Source organism: Panicum virgatum, chromosome 6N (genome assembly GCF_016808335.1).
Source record: "Panicum virgatum strain AP13 chromosome 6N, P.virgatum_v5, whole genome shotgun sequence".
NCBI lineage: Eukaryota > Viridiplantae > Streptophyta > Magnoliopsida > Poales > Poaceae > Panicum > Panicum virgatum.
Window position 1 is genome coordinate 49,432,380 of NC_053150.1, and position 22,337 is coordinate 49,454,716.

Consider the following 22,337-nt stretch of genomic DNA (forward strand, 5'->3'; position numbering starts at 1 on the left):
AGGAAAAAAAATAGAAAGGAAGAAGAAATAAAAGAATTACTATCTTTCCACGATTTATGATCACCAGAAAACCCTGTTCCGTTGATTTATCCATACATGCACCATCAAGCAGCTCATGCATTAGCTATCGGCACTGCAACTTAATTAAAATAGAGCTGCTAGATATCCTTGGAAACGACACTAAAACACCATAGTAGGCACAGCAATCATCATTAAATTACATTGTAGGCGATGGCGACCAAGCTGACATCCAGCCGGAGCTTCCACCTAGAGAAGTCCCTCTCAGTTCATCCAAATTTGTTTTCATATGCCAGATTTCATTCTCGATACCTTGGATTTTCTTGCTTACATGAAAGCTTGATACACTAACAGTTGAGGGAGCAGCTTGATACACTAACAGTTGAGGGAGCAGCTTGATACACTAAGAACAATAACTGGGTACCGCCCTGCGGCATCTTTGACTCTGGAAGCCGAGCTTGCCGGGCTATACATATTCGTCGGCGTGGAACCCCCTGTCAACTCAAGGGACACTTCGGACCTGGTAGAGATCAACATGAAACTCCAGTTACTGAAATCGATCATAGGAGTGGAGTGAACATCTGAGAGAGAATGGGTGTCCCAACCGTTACCTATTGGGCGGAAAGCTTCGCTCTTTGCGACTGTTTCAAATTCAACTTGTGATTGTTTCTCTGTATGATTGCTATGATTGCCTTGGTGTTTTGATTTCTGAATCTAAATAACATGTGTACAATATTTTTGCAAATATGTACATTTTATTAGTATTAGAAAATACTAAATGTTTTTTATTGTTTCAGGTAGTGGAAATGGATCCTACGGACAACCAAGACGAGTTAATGCACGAGCTCATTCGTGATAGTACTGGGCACATAGCTCCAGAGTTTGATGAGGACGAGAACGATGGCAGCCAATTTTTAAACTTGCATTATCATGGCGACGAGGAGCAAGATATTAGTGGGGAGGAAGAAGAAAATGTCGAGGAAGCCGAAGTATAAAAGTTTAGTGATTCTTTCAGGCATCAGGATAAACGTTTTGTCAATATATATGTTAGGAGCAAGATATTGTTTGTGACACAAGCGGCCCAGCTGCGAACTATTTGTGTTATGTTGCTAGCTTTGTTGATGATTTCAGTCCTTGTGTAAGCAGTCGTGCTCCAGCTAAAAATTCTTATGAATGTTTCAGTCAATAATTATCGATCTGGAACCCTTGCTTGCGGGTTATGAAGGTTACGCATACCTGCCGCGACGTCCACTAGTTGCTAGCAACCCGCTTGATAAATTTGTGATTCTTTCAGGCATCAGGATCAACGAAGCATAAACGGAAACGTGGCTCCAAGAGGAAGATGGTAGGATATACGACCATCACGGAGATCAACGAAGCAACCGGCGAGCCACTAGCCCCTGGTCAAATTAAGACAACATTTGTAAATCAATTGGGATATCTTGTTAGGGAAAGCATCCCCATAAAGTACAAACTTTGGAAGAGAAATAAAGTCTCTGATCGACCTGAAGATATCGTGCCAGATTCAGAGAAAGATTTGTTATGGAAAGAGGTGTCGTTGCAATTCAACTTTCCCCCAGGCAAAGCTGACAAAGTAAAGGGATGGGCATTTAAGAAGATGGCAATTCAGTTCGGCTCGTTCAAGAAAAAATTGGTGGCAAGCTTTGTCAACAAGGGCCTCACACCAGATTTTGATAAAGTCTGGAAGAAGCAACGAGAGTGGTGGAATAAATTCGTGAATTACAAGCACAGTGCTGACAGCATGGCAACCTCGATTCAAGGCAAAATGAATGCTAGCAAAAAGACAAACTTCCATAGACTTGGGCCTGGAGGTTATAAGGTTGCTGTTCCTAAATGGGAAAAGATGGAAAATAATTTAATTGCAAAAGGAATCGTACCGCAGACCTTGAGTTGGCCCAAACGAGCAAGGTATTACTTCTATGCTCATGGAGGCACACTAGACACCGACACTGAAATGTTTGTGACTAGCGACGTACTAAGAAAGGCTGCCCAAAGACTCGACGACACAATAAGGCGTACGGAAGAAGGAACCTTCCAGCCCAACAGAGAGAATGACGAGCTGACTTACGCTCTTGGGAATGCGGAACACACTGGACGGACCCGAGGCGTGGGCGTAGTTCCATGGAAATATGGCTTTTTCGGAGATCTCGAAACCTACCGAAGCCGATGCAGAAGCAAGGCAGTAGTGGCTGAGAAGATCTGTAGCCTAGAAAACCGGAAAATGTCACTTGAGGCAGCAGTTGGGCAACGCTCGGACCAACCAGCTGCCAATGTCGAGATCAGCCCCTCTTCTCAGCGTCGTAGTAGTGTTGCTTCCACAGAGCACCCTAATTTGGGTGCCGACAGGCCGAGGGACCCCATTGATGACATCACCGTTAGGACCCAATGTGAGCTTCTGGTTCTTTATGGGAAAAAGCTCAAAGTTTGTGCTGAGGGTTATGCGGAAGTCCAAGAAGAAGGCGGGACAATACATTGCCAGCCGATTCCTGAAGGATTCGCCAGAGTGTTTGTTGACCGAATTATTGAAGAACGCTGGGAAGATTTGGACCTCCCGATCCCTATAGGTCCTGAAGAAACAGAACTACAACATGCCGTACACACATGGATCGCGTGGCCAAAGCGCGACATAAGATTGGTGCAAGCAGCCACAGATTCTGCTCGGTGCTCAAGGCAAAGATCACCAACGCCAGCTGACAGGAATCCTAGTGTTGGCCCACCTTCTCCACCGCCTGCACGGGACCCCAGCATGGATCCGCCATCACCAGCCGCACAGGATCCGCCATCACCAGCCGCACAAAGCGAGCCAATTCCGGCATCATCACCAGCCGCACAGCAGAAACAGAGTCAGCGACAGAAGGCATACACGGTACCTTCGGTCTAACCATCTCATAAGCAGCAAAGAAAGAAGAAAGCGAAGGCTCCAGAAGAGGAAGAGGCAGAAGAATCGTTTCAAACCTTCTTGCTGAAGCGCAAGCTACTGAGGGAGGCTGCGAACAAGAAGCCAGAAATAGATCCGGGTGCAAAGGCACACTTCATTAAACACTTCATTAAAGATCCCACCAAGGAGAAAGAAAGGGAGTCGGATTATGATCGTCGGATCAGAAAGTGCTACAGCAACCCCAAGAATCGGCGGCTTAATGCAAAGACCGTTCCCCAGCTCGGAGAGCAGTCCAAACAATCGATCCCTCCGTTGATAGTGCCGCGTGAAGAATGTCCCGATGAATCAAGAGATCCGTTGACTATGGCTGGGATGATATTGCAAACTGATCTAACAAGGGCTCAATTGCTTGGGGAGGCCCTATAGAATGCACGCGGCAAGAAAAAGTTTGTACTTGGTGAACCTTTGATATGGCCAGAGTTGCTACCATTCCTACCAACGAGAATGACCGAGTTACACAAATGGTATGCCGTGCAATCTAAAGCTAATGAATTAGAGATGTTACCAGCTCGGATTAAAGATGAGCATTTCTGGCGGGGGGCAGATGATGTATATATCGAGTTTCCAGCACTTTACGATTTATACCATCAAGATGCCCTTCACAAGTCCCTCATGAGTGTATGGTGCATGTAAGTATTGTCTCTCGTTTCATTATTTTTAGCCTTGTGTGTTGACTGATCCTCGTTTTTCTTGTGTCCCGTAGGTCAAAAATTCAAATTTGCCGAAAGAAGAACTTCCATAACGTCGGGTTCTTCGACCCCGATATTATACACGAGAAATCGTTAGCGCAAAATCCTAGAGACATAGTCAATGTTATATAAAGGGGGTTGCGTAAAAATAGCATGTGTCCCTTCATTCTCTTGCCATACAACCATCAGTGAGTCGTTCTTTGTTAGCCTCTTTTTTTCAATCCCTTCATATTAATAATACTATTTAATAACTATTATAATCAACATTAATTGGTTATGCGTATGTATATGCACAACTTTCATTGGATATTGCTTTGTATTCGGATTGAGGAGCACAATGTCTTGGTGTACGACTCGTTAAGGCAAGATATATCAAAGTACCAAGATATCATCGAGGTGGTAAATACTGCATGGAGTCGCTACCTCCACAAACACATAGGCTTGCCCATAGGTGAAATCGAGCCTCTTCATTGGGTGACTGATTTTCCGGTATGAATATACTCTCGCTACTAATGTCATTCGCAATAAACATCAGAAAAATTCTATATCGTAACCCACATTTGTCCATAGTGTTGGAGACAGGGCCAAGGAAACAACTTATGTGGATACTACATATGCGAGTGGATCAACTCTTTTGCAAATGAAAAAGGGCAAATGACAGTGGAGGCATTCAATGTACGTGAGCACAATCACATCTGCTCATTATTTTAATTCATTATTTTTTATTCTCATGTTTTTATCGAAAAATGTGACAGCGTTGGTGGATGAAAGAAGAACTCATTGAAATCGCTCGGATCAGGGCAATTCAAGAAGCTATATGCGGATTTCTACTCGATGAAGTCATAAATCATAAGGGCGAATTTCATGGCGATCTCCGTATAAGCGTCGCCCAAGAAGATCCGACGACGAGGAAGTTGATACGTTACTATAGTTGATGTGCTTATATATATATATATATATATATATATAATGTTAGTGTAATATGTTGTTCTAATAATACTGTGCAATGCAAAGAGTACGACTATGTAGTCACATACGGTAGAAATACGCATAGCCATACATATAAAAAACGAAAAGAAAAGAAACATAAAGAAGAAAAAACATTTAGTGCCGGCTAGTTATATCAGCCGGCACTAACCTTACTGTGAGGACTCAGGCGGTGTCGGGCACATTAGTGCCGGCTGGTATTACGGACCGGCACTAACATACGAACGTTAGTGCCGGTCAGAGTAGCCGGCACTAACATCTGTCACGTTAGTGCCGGCCATTTAGTGTCAGCCACAGGGACCGGCACTAATACGCCATGTGACCGGCACTAATAAGCCGTTCTCCAACAGTGAGGATAGCAATTTGGAAGCCCAAGAAACGATCAACAAAGACGGTCCACCCTGCTAGCAATAGGCTGGCCCGATGAACTTCCAATATATTGAATACTAGTTTCAGTTTGGTACTCATGATGGCACGGTGGACAAATTGCAGATGATGGGTTGTATGCAAGACAGTTGGTATTCCGAAACGGATGGTGAGGATGTAGTTTGTACCTAAGATCGAAAGGCTGAAACAAAAGAGGTGACGTGGCTTAATGTGGTTTTAGAGAAATAGCAATCAATGATCGGAAGTTGAGAGCTTTTTTATAAGAGATATAGATGAGGCGCGCACGTGCATTAAACGTATAAGTCGCGTGATTTGTTTGAGCTGAAGAAAGTGACGCTGCTTTAATGCAGCAGCATACAATCATGGCGCCATGGTCATTGTATCGCCTGAATGGGAGGATGCAAGTATATTCTTATGTTCGTTATATTTCTTTTTCTGCGTCAAAGGATATATGTAAAACCAAAAATTTTGTGCGGGGTGGTCCAATTACATACAAATAATAATTATCTGCAGAGAACAGTATTACCGTTTGACGCGCTATTAGCGCACCTTTAAGCTCCTCAGATAGTTGGTTGCAGCGATGAGGATGTATGTATTCAAGGAGCCACCATGCACCTTCGAGCATGTTAACGACTGTGAGCAGAAATGGTGGAACCAACTGAAACAGAAGGTGAATTAAAAAGCAAATATGCAATTATATCAGATGGCATGAAGGTCGTCATTTCACAGTTGTAATATTGCTTAGGAGCTACCTGTTCTAAGTGAAATAATCCAATCAAGCGGGAATCGAGAATAAAGGAGTAATGAGTTTTGTTTTGATTTTGACACTAAAATCTTCAGAGATGCACACCTGTGTCCACAATTTGAGAGCTCGTGCATGTTCAAGGTTAGTGAAAGGAGTATGGGTACTTGTGCTACATGTTCCCAAAATATGATTGCTAAGTTAGTAGTGCACTGTGCAGACCAGTGTAATTTGAAGAAACAGAACAGCATGTTCAGGTATTAGCAGAGGTGCTGATTTTGGTGGAAGTGTGCTAGTGCAACGCATCATAATCAATAATCAATGACAGTTAACTGAAAGAGCCCTAAACAGAACCCTAGGTTTTAGTCTGATGTCATGTCGTTAGTAACACTTGTCTGTATTGAACAACCCCAAGGGAAATATGTATAAGTACATGAGCTTAATACGATGTGTAGAAAAGGAGTAGCCAACAATACCTCAGCTTAGCATAAGCTGCAGAGAAACATGCCTTCTTCACATATGTTCTGTTCTGAAGGTTGATTATTGGAATGGAGGCATCGCTTGCAAAGGCAAGAGAATGGGAAACAAACCAAGCAAAATATTCCAGAAAATCTGGGGCAAGAAGGTGAATCCTTCCTCTCAGCTTCTCATTACTATCATCAGTAGCCTCACCTAATGGCCTTCCTCTATGACTATCTAACTTCAAATGCTTTGCTGAACTGAAAATGCAAGGGTCTCCAGGATTTGTTGCAGCAAACCATATGTGTAACACAACAACACATGTAATCTGCAGGAGAAAACATTAATGACTCTACATGTCAAATTGTTCAATCACTCAGTGAGTAATTATATAGCATAGCCGACGTCATATCTTCATTCCTTTACTGCAGGTATATGCAAAACATGCAAAGCGGATGATGTTGGCAATCCCTGGTGGGCTGAGCACCCAGAACAGTAAACCGCGCGAGTCCAACCAGAGGAACAAATCACAATGCCAGATTTATGCGTAATTGTGAGTTTAACCTCTCAAAAAGGACAGGGACCTCACCAAGGGAGCGTAAATAGCCATGGCCACAATCTGAAAATGCTTTGCCCCCACGAACGGTACGAAGAAGACATAGAAGGCGAAACCCAGTGCCGAGAATACAGCAATTCCCACACCTGCAGTTAATCAGTTTCAGAGCAAAGTAATAGAATGCGTTAGTGGCAAGAACAACAAGAGCATCGCAAGGGAAATGGAAGCAGCAGAAAGTACAAACCCACGCGGAGTGGACTATAACTGGAGAGGGTGGTAGGGCAGCTGCCACCCGTGCTCCCTCGTGGCCGGATTAACCCAAGCCTGCACTCCAATTTTTTTCCCCTTTGTAAGCGGCCACAGGGGTCAAGCATGTGGGGCGTCAAATTTCTAGATATATGAAAGTTCTGGCGCTACTCGCGCAGCCAGGCTATCCACGTCGGCGTTTTTTTCTCAGCGGTCCGATTCTCCATCGAATGGTCCATACAGCGCGCGATTTGCTCCACTGTGCTTCTGGCGTCCGTCCCCGTCGTCAACGCATGTGGTCTTCGTTTCCCACTGCGTCCTTAGTCGTCCCAGCGTTCACATGCTGCTGCACGGCTCCTCATTGCACGCCGTCCAAACCTTGTTGTTGTCCCCGTCCAGACGTTCAGACCTTGTTGTTGTCTCCGTCAAGGCGTGAATGCCTGACACTTTCAAACCTGCGATAGGCTCCCTCTCCCCTGTCCTGCCCCCTCCACTCCCTCCTCTCTCCGCGGCCGCCCCTCCTCCTCCCTCCTCCCTCCCCTGCTCTCTTCTCTCCCTCTCCACCCGGCGGCGGACCTCCGCGCGCGTGGCCACGCGACGGCGGGAGCGGCCTGCGCGCGGCGGGGCTCCTGCGCGCCGGCGGCGGGGCGGCCTGTAACGCGACCTGCGCGGCTCGGCGGTCCTCCTCCATGGTCCCTCCCTTGGCGCCCATGGCGGGTCCCTCCTCCATGCGGGACGCGGCGAGCGCGTGCGCGGCGCGCGCGCTCGATCGCGGCGGCGAGCAGCGGGGTTTGCTGGCGCGGAGCAGGAGCCATAGCGCGGGGCGGACCTCGAGCGCGGCGGACACGGCGGCCATGGCCGGCTCGGGACGGCGCGTCCCTCGTGGTCGGGCCCCCTCCCCGCACCATCCCTCTCCCCGGTGGCCGGCCACTGCAGGACGGCGCAAGGCGAGGCGGGCGTCCTCCTTCCTCCCAACATGGCAGTGGCGCGCGGGGCCATGGCGGTGGATGGCCAGATCTGCACGGCGGCGACCCTCCAAGGTCCAGCGGCGGCCGGATCCGCGCGGGTCTGGCGGTGCTCCGAGCTCCGTGGCCGGAGTTCTGCAGCTCGCCAGGTGGAGCTCGCCGGCCATGTGCGTCGCCCGCGCGGTCACGATGGAAGGTTGCAGCCCCCACACGCGCCGCGGCGACGTTGCTCGCCAGAGTTGTGGCCCCCATCATTTCAGATCTGCGGCCTTCTTCCTTACCCAGGAAGCCAAGCTTCTTCCTCACCGGGATCCACACGCCCTCGTCCTGCTAGGTTCCATCCTCCGTCCCCTATCCTCCTTCTCTGCTGTAGTGGTCGTTGCCTGGTTGCCATTCTGTTGATTGGGTCTTTGGGTGTTGCCTCTCGTCGTCCCAAGGTCCGCTTTGTTCCCCTTGCAGTTCTCCTGGTCCTCCCCGTTTTCCTTTGATCCGTTAATGGTTACCTTCTACTTCGAATCTCTGATGGTTTGACATTGCAGGTTTCATTCACGGTGCTTCTCTGCTCCTGCTTGGTCCCCAGGTGCTTGCCTTCTTCAAAAAAAAAATTTTACAACGAAGGAAGCGACCATGTCTGATCCCCTCCATGCATCTTAATCCTTCTGCTAAAGAGAGGGTTTGCTGCCCGGTCGGGGATCTCAACAAAAGAAACAAAACCAGAAATAAGGTATACTAACCGCACGTGATCTCGTCCCTATCCTCCTATTTGTTCTGTTAGACACCTGCTTCTGTTTTCCTAGCAGTATAAGCCCGTGTTTATCCTGAAACTGCCAACAAAAATGACCATTCAATCGTTTTTTTAGGCCTATGAAATTTCTTCCCTGCCTACTGCCGCCCTAATTGGAGGTCCTTCACCGAATGCAACAGGTACAAACCCCACTTCCTTCCTGTGGTAGGAATAGAATTAATAAACAATCAGCTCCTCCAGTATCATATTGTTTCCTCTGCCTTGACAGAACAGAGATCAGTATATTTTGTATTCTTTTCTATATTGGATTAACTTACTAAGTCACTATGACCTTTCCTCCGTTGGATATGCCAAGGATCTCCTAACCTATATCTCTAGCTTTTAAAAAGGTTCAAGAACTTAAATGAGTTTGAATGTATTGACAGAACAACTCTTAGCTACAATATGCTTTTCAGTGTGGCATGCTGCGTTATCACATCGACCAAATCAATTGATTAAATATCTGGCTTATCATGTTTGAGAAAATGAAACACCATTCTGGTTTTCTCTTAGATTGCTGCTCAGATTCATTCGTCATGTCTTTGATCCACTAAAAAAAATCTAATATTTAATTTATTATGTGAACTATCTCAGAGAGTTTTGCCCAGGAGCTTGTTGAGATGTCTGTTTCAGACCTAAAGTTTAAGGTACATCATCCCTCTTTGTATGGTGATGCTTGCCACAAGAAATTTTTGAATTCAGTTTTCAGTCATCCAGTATTTTAGGTTGTTCTGTTTGTAATCAGGTTAGTTTTTACTTGCCTGCTTCTTTTTTTTGGGGAATGTCTCCTGACAATGGAAATCATTTGCATTTTTAGAGACTGCCAGCCTTGGAACTTTTCTCAGTTACTTTCAAGGAAGGTGTAGAGCATGAGGCATTATTAGATTGAGATGATGAACTATATGATGGTGAATCAAGCGAACTTCATAGTATTGGCCTTCAGTCAGGTGGGACTTGCCCACTGCCTGAAAATAGACATGTCGATGTTTCAGGAAGTCGACAACCTGTCAATCCCCCTTCATACGAAGTTTTACAGGTATTATAGTTTGCAAAATTCATATGAATTTGTTCTGAGGATCTTGCAATTCATCTAGATGCCTACATGTACATACAAACAATTCCTCTCCTGGTTGATGCATCGTTTTTTTTTCCGGTAGCCTTACTAAGTGTTAGGACATACATAGTGAAATGGAGTACAAAGCTGTCAAGTTGAAAGCAAAGGATTTATGGAAGTAACATCTTTGGATTAGATCAAATTTAGCTACCTTAAGCTGTCATACTTCCCAAACAAGGGTTACACCTCGTTTACTTCTTTTACAGGTTTATTTAACTGCTTGTCTTGCAAATGTGAACATCAACAACAGTATGTAAGTAATGTTGTATCTTCTAACTTCTGTGTTGTACATACTACCAATATCAGAATTTACAACTTGAATCTGGAAAACCTAATGTGATAACAATGATTACTCCTTTCGTTATCTCAGAATTGATGAAATACTTGACCTTGTTGAGCAGGAGATGAAAATCAAAGTTTCTTGAAGATTTTGGTGTATCTTGTTGGAGCTTTTTCAAGTAAGATGGAAAAAGAAAAGTGCAGCCTACTGCATCTGCGGGCTGCGTGATCTTTGCCTTCCACTACCGCCGCTACCCGATTAGCCGGCATTTTCTGGTGCCACCACCGTATCATCTGTCAAAGGACCATCCAGATGTCCATTAGACACATTACTACCAGCCTAATGTGCTAAGCTAGATGCTTTGTTCCACTCAGGGTTTCCATTCCCGACCGGACCGGCCTAACCGCCGGGCTCCGGTACCGGTTTACCGGTCCGGTTAGGCCGGATACCGGTCGGAACCGGACAAAAGGAAGTTTGAATTTGTTTGAATTCAAATCTCGGTGTTCAAACGGTACGGACCGGTATACCGACCGGACGGTCCGGTTAACCGGCCGGTTTGACCGGTATACCGGTGATGTGGGAGGGGCAGCCCGAACCGGTAAACCGGTCGGTTATACCGGTAAACCGGTCGGTTATACCGGTATACCGGCCGGTTGGACCGGTATACCGGTTAGTTTTCCGCCGCTTCAAAAATAGATCCCGGTGTAAAATAAAAGAAAATTTCGGCATGAGCTATGCACATTTTAATGTAAATGACCATACCAAAGCAACGAGTTATAATCATACATACAAATACAATAGTAATAAGTGTGCATACAAATACAGAGTCATACACCTAGACACATGAAACGAAAGTTCAACGTAGAAATGGGAAGACCCCCATTTGGGACGCGGTTTGGTATTCGGCGTTGGACATCAAAGCGATACCTCGCACTCTAAGCAGCTCAGCCTTGTAGTGTTGCCAAGTTTGGCCCGTCCACGCCGATGTTGTCTGCCATTCCTGAACTAACATAGTGTAAAAATGGGGGTCTTCCCATTCGTACACCCATCTCGTCGGTGGCTGCATGCTGATGTCAGGAATGGGATAGTGAAAAGAGTGCCTCGAATCGCTGTAGGAGGAAGAAGAGTGCTGTGGACTATCATAGTCCGTTGGTCCACCTGTTCTCCTCTGCGATTGCGGTGCTCCATGGTCGGTGTCCTGAGTAGCATGTGTGAACTGAGTCTCCCCTGCAATCAACCATATTTCATAATTAGTAGTCAATAGTCAGAAATATGTGTCTATTTGTATGTGCAATGTATACCTGTGAAACGAACACTACGAGCACGACCACTACCACCAGCAGCAGCATCAGCACCACTACCACCACCACCAGCATCAGGCCCAGCACCGTCACCATCATCACCATCATCACCATCATCGGCCGAGCTGCTATCCTCGGACTCCTGATATGGAGGACTACGCTCACCTTTGCCATCATCAGTCTCGGTGTCGCTGCTCACTGGTTTTGCTGTTCCTTTGCCTTTTCGACGCTTCGGGTCACCCTTCTTAGGTCCCTTCTGCAACTTTCTCTTCCCTAGGTGAGTGTCACCTATATTTGTACGTGCCCAATCGCTGATGGAATCATTCCCCGTAGCCTCACGTAGATCTGACTCGTTTATTTGATCTCTGACAATATGGGACGGGAGAGGGATGTCGCCGTCATCATCATCCTCGTCCAGAACTGGAGCCCGGTTAGATCTACCATATTCCATCCATTCCCGCACTGGATTTTTCTCATCATAGAAAGAAAGATGGGCTAGCTGGTCAATGAAATCACCTTCTTCACGCATCAGTGGCCCGGAGACCTCCTCAAGTCGGAGACGAAGATTGTAGTTGACATAAACAAGCTTATTAAGTTTCTTGTGCGATAACCGATTGCGAACCTTTGTATGCAGCAAGGCAAAAGTACTCCAGTTCCGCTCGCATCCACTGGACGAACAACATTGTGAAACAAGCCTCATGGCAAGGTACTGCAGTTTTGGAGTACTTGATCCGAACATCATCCACCAGGACGCTGCATGTGCAACCGAGTATGTAAGCAATATTTTCGAATAGAGAAAATAACAATTTCATACGGAATAACTCTTACATGGGGATGTCTTTGTGTCCATCGCCATCCGCATTGCCATATCACTGCTATACTCGCCAATTTTCTGCCGAAACACGTCAAACTCCTGCAATGCCTGGACGACGCTCTGGAGATCCGTCATGCGCTGAAATGTATCCTTAAGTCCACGAAACATTTGTTGAGTTGGATCCATCGTATATGCATACCTCAGATTTAGGACAGCAGCTGCAAAATATAAATCACTTCAAATAAGCATTATTTCAATAGAGTTTAAAAATAGACGACTGATGTGTGCTTACCTGGACCCACATACGTGCCTATGAACACATCACGCAACCTCTCGTCCACCACCTCAACATACTCTTTCAGTGTGGAAACATTTGTTCCAAAGAAAGACTTCAGCTCCTGTTTCATAGTCTGGTAGGCCATCACGACTTCGCACATGTTCGGCTTCTTGTCCTGATCAGCGAAGCGAAGGAACTTGTATATTGGTTGAACCGTGTCGATGATATATTTCAATGCATCCCACCACTCCATACTTGAAAAACTTGCATGAGTAAATCTACCATCTTTGGTATTCGCCCATTTGCTGTGTTGGAACTCAGTAGATGCCATCCACTGCATGAAACGATCACGTTTCCGATAGATGCTCTCTAGGAACATGTAGTTGGTTCCAAATCGAGTGGCATTCCACTTGACCAACTCACCACCGATTGCGTTCCTCATCATTGTATTTAACTGACCATGATTGTGTAACCAATTTGAAATTCGCTTGCACTGCTTGATGATAACACCATGTTCAGGCCTTCGAGCTATATCCTTCAACATCAAATTGACGGTGTGTGCTAGACACGGTGTCCAAACTATGTGGTCATACACGTCACTTAGTAGTTCGTTGCATGCTTTTTTGTAATTCGAGCCGTTGTCGGTGACTACGTGCACGACATTCTCCGGTCCAATCTCTTCCACCACCTTTTGAATCTCCTGCAATGGAAGACAGATTGTTTAGTAACATGTCAAAACATACACCATGCGAATGAAACATGTTTAGGGACTATCTTGAACAAATATGCAGCATCTTGAGTTCTTCCGGTCGCATCAATAGACTTATGGAACCACATGACCCCATTGCAATATATCAAAAAGTTGATGACACTCATCCTCGTCGGACCAGTCCATGAATCACACATTAACGTGATGCCAAATAAGGGCCAGTCTTTCTGAAATTTTACGTACCTCGTCTTCAAGTCTTGCTCATTCTGATCAAGGTACTTGCCATCAATATCCCGTCCAGTGGGTGATGCGATACCTTCACCTGCAACCATATGAAAATCATAAGATACAAAAATGTAAGTTTATAGGTATCATTGCAATGAAAGAAAACTTACCCCACTTCTGTGTCTCTCTGACCGCGCTGATAAAGTATGGACTGTCAGCCTGTCTTCCAGGTACTCCTGCAATATGGAAAAACTTTGACCAAGCTTTACCAATAGCTTCCTTTGCGTTCTTACCCTTCTGCGTCCAGGAGCCTGTATCAATCCTTGTTTGTGTCATTCCTCTTCTCCCACCAGCTGCCAAGTTATAGTCCTCCACCACAGGACTCTCCCTCTGCGAAGTGGACTTTCGAAACATTCTCTGCATAACATTCCCCCTTGTCGAACCACTACCCCTCCACGCTCATATGCACCTCCTCTCTGTTCCACCCCCCGTCGGAACTCTGCTTCCGCTCTCGATAGATCCATGGCACGCTGCACCTGAGCCTCCTCATCTTCTTCATCACCGGGATAGTTTCCCTCTGCTGCAGCCTTCTCCCGTCTCAACCTCTCTCGGGCCCGGTCAGCAGTTGCCTTCTTTGCCCTATCCAACTCACGCTAAAAGAAGTCCTGCACATCAGGTGGCACATTCCTGCAATGGATCACCTCTGCCCCGCGCCCAGCCAAATGTTGTTTCAATCTAGTCGCACCACCTCCTCCTTTCTGCGTACGACAATAGTTACATCGCCATCCGGGATAAAGATTTTCATCGTGTTCCCATACAACATCTCTGCTTGCCATTGTCTATCTGCATACATGCACAACAAAAATATATCATCTAATATTCTTACTCCTACCTAAGTTATAGTGTCAAAAATAATCTAATACACCTAAATTAAATCTAGCTAAAACCTACTACATAGTGCAAAAAATCATGTAATATAAATAAATCTTCCCTAAATTCTAAATATACCTAAGTCATACACCTAAATCCTAAAACAAAACATCTAAATACACCTAAATCCTAGGAAAAAAAATAACTAACCTGACCGCGGCTTACCGATGCTAATCGGCGGTTTACCTCCTCCCCATACCGGTAAACCGGCCTCCCCGGGCGGAAAACCGGACGGGACCGGTAGATCTGCTACCGGTCCGGCTTACCGGTGCGGGAGACCGGTTAGCCGGGATCTGAGGGCGGCTAGCCGGTCTCGAGCGGCGGGCGGCGACTTCTGGCGGCGGACAGGAGTCAGTGAGGGGGGAGCGGATGAGGGAGGCGCTGGTCAGGCTTCGGCTGAGGGACACGCGACGTTAAATGACCTCTGCCGCGCGATGGGCCTTAATGGGCCGCGGTTTTTTTTCTTTTTCTTTTTTTATTTAACTTATAAATTCCGAAAACCATACTAAATGAACGAATTTTGGAGAAAATTTGACACCATTAGATTCATTGCACCTTGAAGTATTTTTAGAAATTTTTTGGGAATTTTTCATTTTTTTGAATTCAAATTTAAATTTTGAATTTGGACCGGTTTCATACCGGACCGGACCGGTACCGGGCCGGACCGGTTTGACCGGTAACCGGTCAAACCGGACCGGTTACCGACGGTTCGGTTAACCTTGGTTCCACTACGCCTTAATCGTATAACTATGTACCTATTCACCTTCCCTTGTAATAATTCTGTATTTGATGGTCTTATCTATTGTTAGTTGTGTTCTTCCTATTTTCTTTGTGAACCATCATTCCTCACATCCTTGTATCGTTCATCTGTATACTGTACTTGCAAAAATTAGCTTTATACCTATATTGTTACACAAACTAACACACCTTTCACGCGTCCGCGCGCGATGGCGCGCGTTATTCACTAGTGAAAACCAAAACTAAAGAGAAGAAAGTTACCTGGTAGACGGAGAGAAACCCAAACGGAGAAGAGGGGAAGCTGGCCGGCAGCAGGCCGGAGGATTCAATTGATCTGCAGCGAACAGGGCGGTCATCAGCGAGAGTAGATCTGGAGGAGAATCTGGCCGGCCCACAGGGTCAAAGGCAGCATACCTTGAATGGACTCTGGGAGGTCCGGCCGGAACCAGAAAGCCGACCGAAGGGCAGCCGAAGACTGAATCCAATGGCAATGCAAAGTTCAGAGTGAATCAACGAGAAGAAACACGCCGGCGCACTGGTGTAGGAAAACAGAAGGGAAGATGAAGTTCATGGTTACGCACGTATCATTACAAAAGTTCATGGTTATGGGTTATGCACAGTTACTTATTTGTGTACCATCACGTAAACTTTCGTTTACCTGTGTATTATTTTGGATGGAATAGAGTCTAACGGTGACTAACGGAGATGTACAAAGACCATTATACCCTTCTATTGTCTTTTGGGCTGTTAACAGGCCGAGAGATAAAGAGAGAGGCCCGTGCCAGACGCAGGACCATGACCCGTGACGGTCTGCACAACGGTGAGGACGAGCAGGAAGATGGCGGCGGCGGACATGCTAGTCCACGGGTTGCTGTAGTAGTGCACCAGCACGGCGTGGTGCTGGTTCCAGCTGCGGCCGCAGTGCTCCCGGACGTAGCGGGACCAGGTTTAAGTAAACCGACCGGTCCGGTCAAACCGGCGCGGTTCGGTAGTGGTTTACCTGACCAGTTTGACTGAAAATCGGTGGAAACCGGTCAAATTTAAAATTAAATTCAAAATTGTATGTTCAACTGGTTCCGAACGGCTTACTGGTCGGTTTGACCGGTTTACCGGCCGGTTTGACCGGTAACCGGTCAAATTCAATTTTTTTTGTTTAAATTCAAATGCCCGCAAAGTATACTAAATAAATATTTGTATAACATATTTTAGCTTAAATGAACCCTTCAACTCTTTTTTTACTACTTTTACATTGTATTTGTATATTTTTGTATGCACGTTTTTTTGTTTAACTTCAAATCCCCGCAAACTATACTAAATGAACGAATTTTTGAGAAAATTTAATACCATTAGATTCGTCGCATCTTAAAGTATTTTTAGGAATTTTTTGATATTTTTTTTAGAATTTTGAATTTAGACTGGTTCGACACCGGCCCAAACCAAAACCGGACCGATTCCCACCGGTTTGGTGAACCTGAGCGGGACAGGTCGGCATAGCAGTTCTCCACGAACTCCGGCGGCGGGCACAGCTCCCCGAGGTGCGCGTAGAACGCCGCCGTCTCGTCGTCGCCCTTCACGAACACCCCCGCACCACGTCGCGCCGCGCGTTCACCACCAACGCCATCAGCAGCACGTAGCTCACCAATCGCTGCAGCTCCCACCGCCCCCGGCACTGCTCGTACGCCAGCAGGTTCGCGAAGATGGCGTGGTTTCTGTAGCTCTCCACCGTCGGGATCTCCAGCACGCCGCCGCGCCGGTCGAAGGTCATGTCCACAAGGCTCCGGGGCGACTTCTTGGCGCTGAACGTCACGCCGACATCCTTGAGCTCCGACGCCCGCGGTGGCAGCTGCCTGGGCCCGCGGGGGCACACTGCGCAGGTGCCGGCTGCGCCTTGGGCCCGCAGGGGTGCCCTGCGCCCGCAGGGGCACGCGGAGGGGCCGGCCTCCGCCCCGCGGCGACGGCCTGCGCCCGGAGAGGCCGACCTCGGCCACGCGCCGGCGACCTGCGACCACGGGGCCACGCGCAGGCCCTGCCCTGCGCCCGCGGGGGCACGCGCCAGGGCTGCCTCGGCCGGCGGAAGCGCACTGCTCGGGCGGGGCGCGAGCGGATCCAGCTGAGGCGCTCGAGCGGGAGCGCACTGCTTGGGCGGCGATCGGCCTGGAGGCGGGGCGGCGCGAGGGTTGCAGGGGAGAGAGGAAGCGCTCGGGAGAGAGAGGGGCAGGGGCAAGATGGTCATTTCATACATGGGTCCCATCTGTCAGAACAAATGAATCGTTAAGTTCTGACGGAAGATGAGCGGAATGGTATACAGTTAAACAAAAATTTGCACGAGGATATACAAGTAACTTCGAATTTTTTAATAGTATGTGCGGGACCATAGACTTTTGTAATAGTACGGACGTAGGGGATTCTTTTTTAGTCTCTGGAACTGTTTTAGTATTTAGAAGTATTAAATAAAGATTAATTATAAAACTAACTGCAGAATCCTGGGGCTAAACTGCGAGATGAATCTAATGAGTTATATTAATTTATGATTAGCGGATGGTTATTGTAGCATCACTGTAGTAAATTATGAATTAATTAGACTCATTAGATTCGTCTCGCGAATTAGCACTCAGATGTCAAAAAATATTTATAAACAGATTTTATTTAATACTATAAAATAGTAAGATTCCTTTTGATGTGATAGACTTATGAAAAAAGTCCTGGAACCAAACAAGGTCGTAAAAGACTTAAGAATCTGTAGACGAACCCCTGCTACGAAGCGGATGCCGCCTGAGAACGCACACCTCGGCGCCCGCTCGCTGCCGCCGGCCGACCGCTCGCGCGCGCTCGCCGAGCCCCGCCACCGCAAGCCGTGGAGCAGATCCACCTGCCGCTGGTCCTTCGCGGCCGCTGTCTTGCCGCGCGCCCGCCCAGCTGCGCCCGCACGTGCACGCGGCCGCTGCTGCGCTAGCCCGCCCGCCCCCCGCGAGGCTCGAGCATGGTCCCCTACGCCTAGGAGGGAGGCCCGCTCGCCCTGGGCACGAAAAACCGAGAACTGAGGACCGAACCAAAAAAACCGAGAACCGGAGCCGAACCGAACCGAAACCGAGAATTTCGGTTCCATTTCGATTCCTGGTTCTCAGGAACCGAAAATACTCGGTTCGGTTTCGGTTCCAAAATCGGTTAACCGAAGAACCGAGCACATCACACATTCAGCCCATAAACCTATTAGATGGCCCAAGCCCCAAACACAACCCTACCTCCACTACCCACCAGCCCACCACCGCCCCACCAGCCCCCAACAGCCCCCATTCCCCCCCCCCACCCCACCCCCACGGCCGCCGCCTGCCAGGCGCCGCCGCGCAGGGCCCTCCCCGCCCTCCCCGACCTCCACCGAGGCCCTTTCTCGGCTTCCGCCACGTCCCCTCTCCGCCCCGGGCCTCCACCTCGCCTGCTCGCCCTCCCCGGCCACCGCCGCTGCCCGCCTGCCCCTCCTCGTCCCCGGCCTGCAGCCTCCGCCTCGCCCTCCCCGCCCGTTGCCGCGGCACCTCACGGCCCCGGCCTCCGCCTCGTCCTCCCCGCCCGCCGCTGCGGCACCTTCCCGGGGTGCAGTCTCCGCTACGGCGGCGGTCCCCTCGGCGACTGCAGGAGCTGCCTCTTCTTTCTTCTCCTCGACGGCTGCCGGAGCCTCTTCCTTCTTCTCGCCGGCCGGCGCTTCAGCAGCGGCGGCGACGACGACTGGATCCCTCCTCGCCCTCCCCGCCCGCCGCCGCGGCACCTCCCTGACCACCGCCGCGGCCCCGCCCTCCCCAGTGGCCTCCAGCGGAGCATGCGGCCAGCCGGCGCGCGGGTCGCGACGGCGTTGCGCCTTCCCGGCAGGCCAGGCGCACGACGGCCGGGTAGCCGTGGTCCTCGCCCATCGACAGTCCAGGCGGCGGTGGTGGCGCGCCCGTCCCCTGCAGGGAAGCCGCCGACGGCGAGCGGCGGTGCGCGTTCCTGGGTCCTCAACATAGTTCGGTTCCATCGGTTTTAACCAAAACCGAACCCGAAATTTCTCAGTTCCTAGTCTTGAAAAGAACCGAATGGTTCCTGTTTTTGAGGAACCGAATTTCTTCAAGAACCGAAGAACCGAACCGATCGGTTCGGTTAGAACCGAATGCCCAGGCCTAAGGCCCGCCGCGGAGGAAGGCCACCGGTGAGAGGAGAGCCGGAGAGGGAGGCCACCGACCTCGGCCGATGGCGTGCAGATCTGAGGCCGAGCTCGGCCATGGCCTCCGCCGCACGCCAAGAGCGGCGGCCGAGCTCGCTCCGATGCACCTCTGCGCGCCCAAGCATCATCCCGCCTCGTGGGCGGCGGAGGAAGGACGCACCGTCCCGGCCCGCGGCCGGCGGAGGAAGGCCGCGCGGCTGGCCGGCGCGGGGACGGGGGCGGCGAGGACGGCAGGCGCCGGGGCCGGCGAAGAAGAGGACGGTAGGCGCCGAGGCCATGGACTCCGCCACGCGGGGGGAATCAGTCGCGCGCCATGCACTCCGCCGCGCCTGTAACACCCGGTTTATAAAAGGACATAAACCGAGCAATCATATACGTGCCGGGATCAAGTCACACATATATACAACAGAATGAACAATATATCACAGCACATATCACGTAAAAAGATATAATAAAGTGAATACGAATGTTATTTATTACATTAATAACAAAATATCTGATACAGAGTATGCGGAAGCGTAAAACATATACGAAGTCTCTCGGAAGCTAAGCAGGGCGCCACAGGGACGTCGACTGGGAGACGAACGCCTATAAGTCCTCGTACTCCTGGTAGCTCCGGGTGAACTCCCTCGCGTCGGCAGGAACTGAGCAGCAGTAGAGTATCCCCAAAAAAGACAAGAGGAAAAAGAGTAGAGAAGGCAAGTGTGAGTACACAACTTGTACTCAATAAGTATAACACAAACTATGAGGCTCTAAGGTTGGCTGACTCGACTGCATTAGCTTTTAATCTTGGCAAAATTTTATTAAAGCTAATTACTACAAGTTGATGATTTACCATAAACCCAGTTATATAGTAATTAATCAGAATTAATTATGATACTACTGAGAACCAAACCAAACCAACCACCCGGGGAAACCCTCCTAATCAAAGGAAGATAACCCCACTAATCAAAAGGAGGATCTGGGCCGCTTATGACCGTGAGCACAGCTAGTATACCAGTTTCACACTCTGCAGAGGTTACACATCTTTACCCACAAGTCGTGAGCTACGCTAATTGTTCATCACACTTCCTTATGTGAGATGACTAGCAAACTCACTACGAGGCCGTTACAAAGGATCACGTTGGTAAGGTGTAACCGCTAAGGATTCATGCAATGCAACGATGGGGCCCACCTTGAGGGAGTACAAGATAACACAGACCAAGCCTCGTAGCGCAGGGACCATTGAAGCTCGACCCCCCCTCTTGCCCCGTCGGTAAGTTACTCCCGAACCAAAATGACCTAATTAGTAAGCCAAGACCGTCCCATTCCAGTCTTGTGGTAGCGCTGTTGTCCCAGGTTGTCGCTCTATGAACCGGTCCTATTGGAGAGTGGCCAACCCAGCACTAAGCACCGTGCTGTTCCCCTAAACCATGTTTCTAGAAAAATCAATTTTAAATGAGACGTGAGCCCCTCAAACGGGCCACTTCCCAGAATTAAGTTGCATATATCATTAATCAAATTAATTAAAAAAGACCAAGTGTGTTATAGCGCGGCACCTAGCACAGCTAACCAAAATGCAACCCAAGGGATATATATATATAAAGGATATAAAGTGGCTAGAAAAGTCCTTATAGGCATACAATATTAAAATGCGGTATGAAATTGTATTTAAAAGTGATAGGTATTGTTCATGTTATACTTGCCTTCCTCAAACTGTTCCTGCTGCTCAGACTGCTCAGAAGATGGTGGCTGCTCCGGGTACTGGTATTGGGTCTCCTCCGGTAGCTCAACGTCTACTCATGAACACATGGCCAAAACAAGGCAATAACATAAACATACAAGCAAACAAGTGCAAACACTAAGAAACAATACAACAATAGATAAAAATAGCAAACAAAACTAAGCTAGAACTATTCTACGCGTTACAATGATCGCGTGGACATAAAAGAACACCTAAAACGGAGCTAGAACACGAAAACTAGGCCTAAAACAAGATCCAGGGACCAAACTGCGAGAAAAACTGAGCTACAGGGGGGTCTGGTAAAAAACCAGGGACTTATAAGTAATTTAAGGGTAGATCTAGGGTCTAACTCGCAAAACTACAAGGGCTGGATGGCGGGTTCCATTTCTGGAAAGCTCAGAGTCCTAATCGTTAAATATCGGACCTAACTGGAATTATTTTTGAACTATGCTAAGGGGGTCTCAGTAGTATCATAATTAATTCTGATTAATTATTATGTAACTGGGTTTATGGTAAATCATCAACTTGTAGTAATTAGCTTAAATAAAATTTTGCCAAGATTAAAAGCTAATGCAGTCGAGTCAGCCAACTTTAGAGCCTCATAGTTTGTGTTATACTTGTTGAATACAAGTTGTGTACTCACACTTGCCTTCTCTACTCTTTTTCCTCTTGTCCTTTTTGGGTATACTCTACAGCTGCTCAGTTCCTGCCGACGCGAGGGAGTTCACCCAGAGCTACCAGGAGTACGAGGACTTCAAGTCGTTCGTCTCCCAGTCGACGTCCCTGTGGTGCCCAGCTTCCGAGAGACTTCGTATATGTTTTTACGCTTCCGCATACTCTGTATCAGACATTTTGTCATTAATGTAATAAATAACATTCGTACTCGCTTTATTATATTTTTTACGTGATATGTGCTGTTATATATTGTTCATTCTGTCGTATATACGTGTGACTTGATCCTAACACGTATATGATTGCTCGGTTTATGTCTTTTTATAAACCGGATGTTACAGCGCCGGGCTTTGGTCGCCACCCGCCGCGCCGCGCCTCCGGACGGGAGCTGTCCATCGACCGGTGAAGAAAAGCTATCGGGAGGCATCAGTGAAGAAAAGCTGTCGGGAGGCAACTGAAGATGGTCAGGAGGACGCACCTGTTGAGATAGCGAAGGCCAACTGAGCACGAAGATCCGAGCTCGCGTCAATGGAGGATCTAGAGCAGCACCCCATATGAACGAACGAGTGA

At 48.2% G+C, this 22,337-nt stretch overlaps 4 protein-coding genes across 22 annotated transcripts; 1 reads left to right on the forward strand and 3 right to left on the reverse strand.

Annotated features, from left to right (window-relative positions):
- Nucleotides 1–23: 23 nt before the first annotated feature.
- On the reverse strand, nucleotides 24–7,368 carry LOC120678650. Of its 13 annotated transcripts, none has more exons than XR_005676673.1 (6): nucleotides 7,042–7,363; nucleotides 6,831–6,943; nucleotides 6,259–6,569; nucleotides 5,567–5,698; nucleotides 630–732; nucleotides 24–538 (listed from the first exon to the last, which is right to left on the reverse strand). XR_005676673.1 is itself a non-coding variant. In XM_039959905.1 (5 exons), the coding sequence occupies exons 1-4, from the start codon at nucleotides 7,169–7,171 to the stop codon at nucleotides 5,581–5,583; spliced, it is 672 nt and encodes a 223-aa protein (XP_039815839.1). In that variant the 5' UTR covers nucleotides 7,172–7,363; the 3' UTR covers nucleotides 24–732; nucleotides 5,567–5,580. The 13 variants fall into 13 exon arrangements, 4 of the variants coding, with proteins under 4 accessions (XP_039815839.1, XP_039815838.1, XP_039815842.1 ...); XR_005676681.1 differs by lacking the exon at nucleotides 630–732 and adding an exon at nucleotides 1,255–1,418 and having other exon boundaries at nucleotides 5,567–5,655; nucleotides 7,042–7,360; XR_005676679.1 differs by lacking the exon at nucleotides 630–732 and adding an exon at nucleotides 1,255–1,418 and having other exon boundaries at nucleotides 5,567–6,569; nucleotides 7,042–7,368.
- A 105-nt stretch (nucleotides 7,369–7,473) lies between these two features.
- On the forward strand, nucleotides 7,474–10,555 carry LOC120678648. 7 transcript variants are annotated; one of them, XM_039959900.1, is made up of 7 exons: nucleotides 7,478–8,342; nucleotides 8,548–8,732; nucleotides 8,869–8,932; nucleotides 9,387–9,537; nucleotides 9,610–9,828; nucleotides 10,113–10,159; nucleotides 10,308–10,555. In XM_039959900.1, the coding sequence occupies exons 1-4, from the start codon at nucleotides 7,733–7,735 to the stop codon at nucleotides 9,515–9,517; spliced, it is 990 nt and encodes a 329-aa protein (XP_039815834.1). In that variant the 5' UTR covers nucleotides 7,478–7,732; the 3' UTR covers nucleotides 9,518–9,537; nucleotides 9,610–9,828; nucleotides 10,113–10,159; nucleotides 10,308–10,555. The 7 variants fall into 7 exon arrangements, 5 of the variants coding, with proteins under 5 accessions (XP_039815837.1, XP_039815834.1, XP_039815833.1 ...); XM_039959902.1 differs by having other exon boundaries at nucleotides 7,480–8,342; nucleotides 9,387–9,439; XM_039959903.1 differs by lacking the exon at nucleotides 9,387–9,537 and having other exon boundaries at nucleotides 7,474–8,342.
- Nucleotides 10,556–13,310: 2,755 nt separating this feature from the next.
- Nucleotides 13,311–14,310, reverse strand: LOC120678277. Its single transcript, XM_039959413.1, has 2 exons — nucleotides 13,683–14,310; nucleotides 13,311–13,609 (listed from the first exon to the last, which is right to left on the reverse strand). Exons 1-2 carry the CDS (start codon nucleotides 13,933–13,935, stop codon nucleotides 13,311–13,313), a joined length of 552 nt encoding a protein of 183 aa, XP_039815347.1. The 5' UTR covers nucleotides 13,936–14,310.
- Nucleotides 14,311–16,750: 2,440 nt separating this feature from the next.
- On the reverse strand, nucleotides 16,751–17,422 carry LOC120678278 (translation initiation factor IF-2-like). The gene has a single exon (XM_039959414.1). The coding sequence runs from the start codon at nucleotides 17,420–17,422 to the stop codon at nucleotides 16,751–16,753; it is 672 nt and encodes a 223-aa protein (XP_039815348.1).
- Nucleotides 17,423–22,337: the final 4,915 nt, after the last annotated feature.

Excerpts from the sequence above, each read along its gene's own strand:
- LOC120678650 (XM_039959905.1), bottom strand. The coding sequence starts at position 7,171 with ATGCTTGACCCCTGTGGCCGCTTACAAAGGGGAAAAAAATTGGAGTGC. Across the intron at positions 6,944-7,041 it reads TTATAGTCCACTCCGCGTGG|GTGTGGGAATTGCTGTATTC; the intron begins GTTTGTACTTTC and ends GATTAACTGCAG. Across the intron at positions 6,570-6,830 it reads TGGCTATTTACGCTCCCTTG|ATTACATGTGTTGTTGTGTT; the intron begins GTGAGGTCCCTG and ends TTTCTCCTGCAG.
- LOC120678648 (XM_039959900.1), top strand. The coding sequence starts at position 7,733 with ATGGTCCCTCCCTTGGCGCCCATGGCGGGTCCCTCCTCCATGCGGGAC. Across the intron at positions 8,733-8,868 it reads GAAACAAAACCAGAAATAAG|GCCTATGAAATTTCTTCCCT; the intron begins GTATACTAACCG and ends TCGTTTTTTTAG. Across the intron at positions 8,933-9,386 it reads TCCTTCACCGAATGCAACAG|AGAGTTTTGCCCAGGAGCTT; the intron begins GTACAAACCCCA and ends GAACTATCTCAG.
- LOC120678277 (XM_039959413.1), bottom strand. The coding sequence starts at position 13,935 with ATGCAGAGAATGTTTCGAAAGTCCACTTCGCAGAGGGAGAGTCCTGTG. Across the intron at positions 13,610-13,682 it reads CAGAGAGACACAGAAGTGGG|GTGAAGGTATCGCATCACCC; the intron begins GTAAGTTTTCTT and ends ATATGGTTGCAG.
- LOC120678278 (XM_039959414.1), bottom strand. The coding sequence starts at position 17,422 with ATGTATGAAATGACCATCTTGCCCCTGCCCCTCTCTCTCCCGAGCGCT.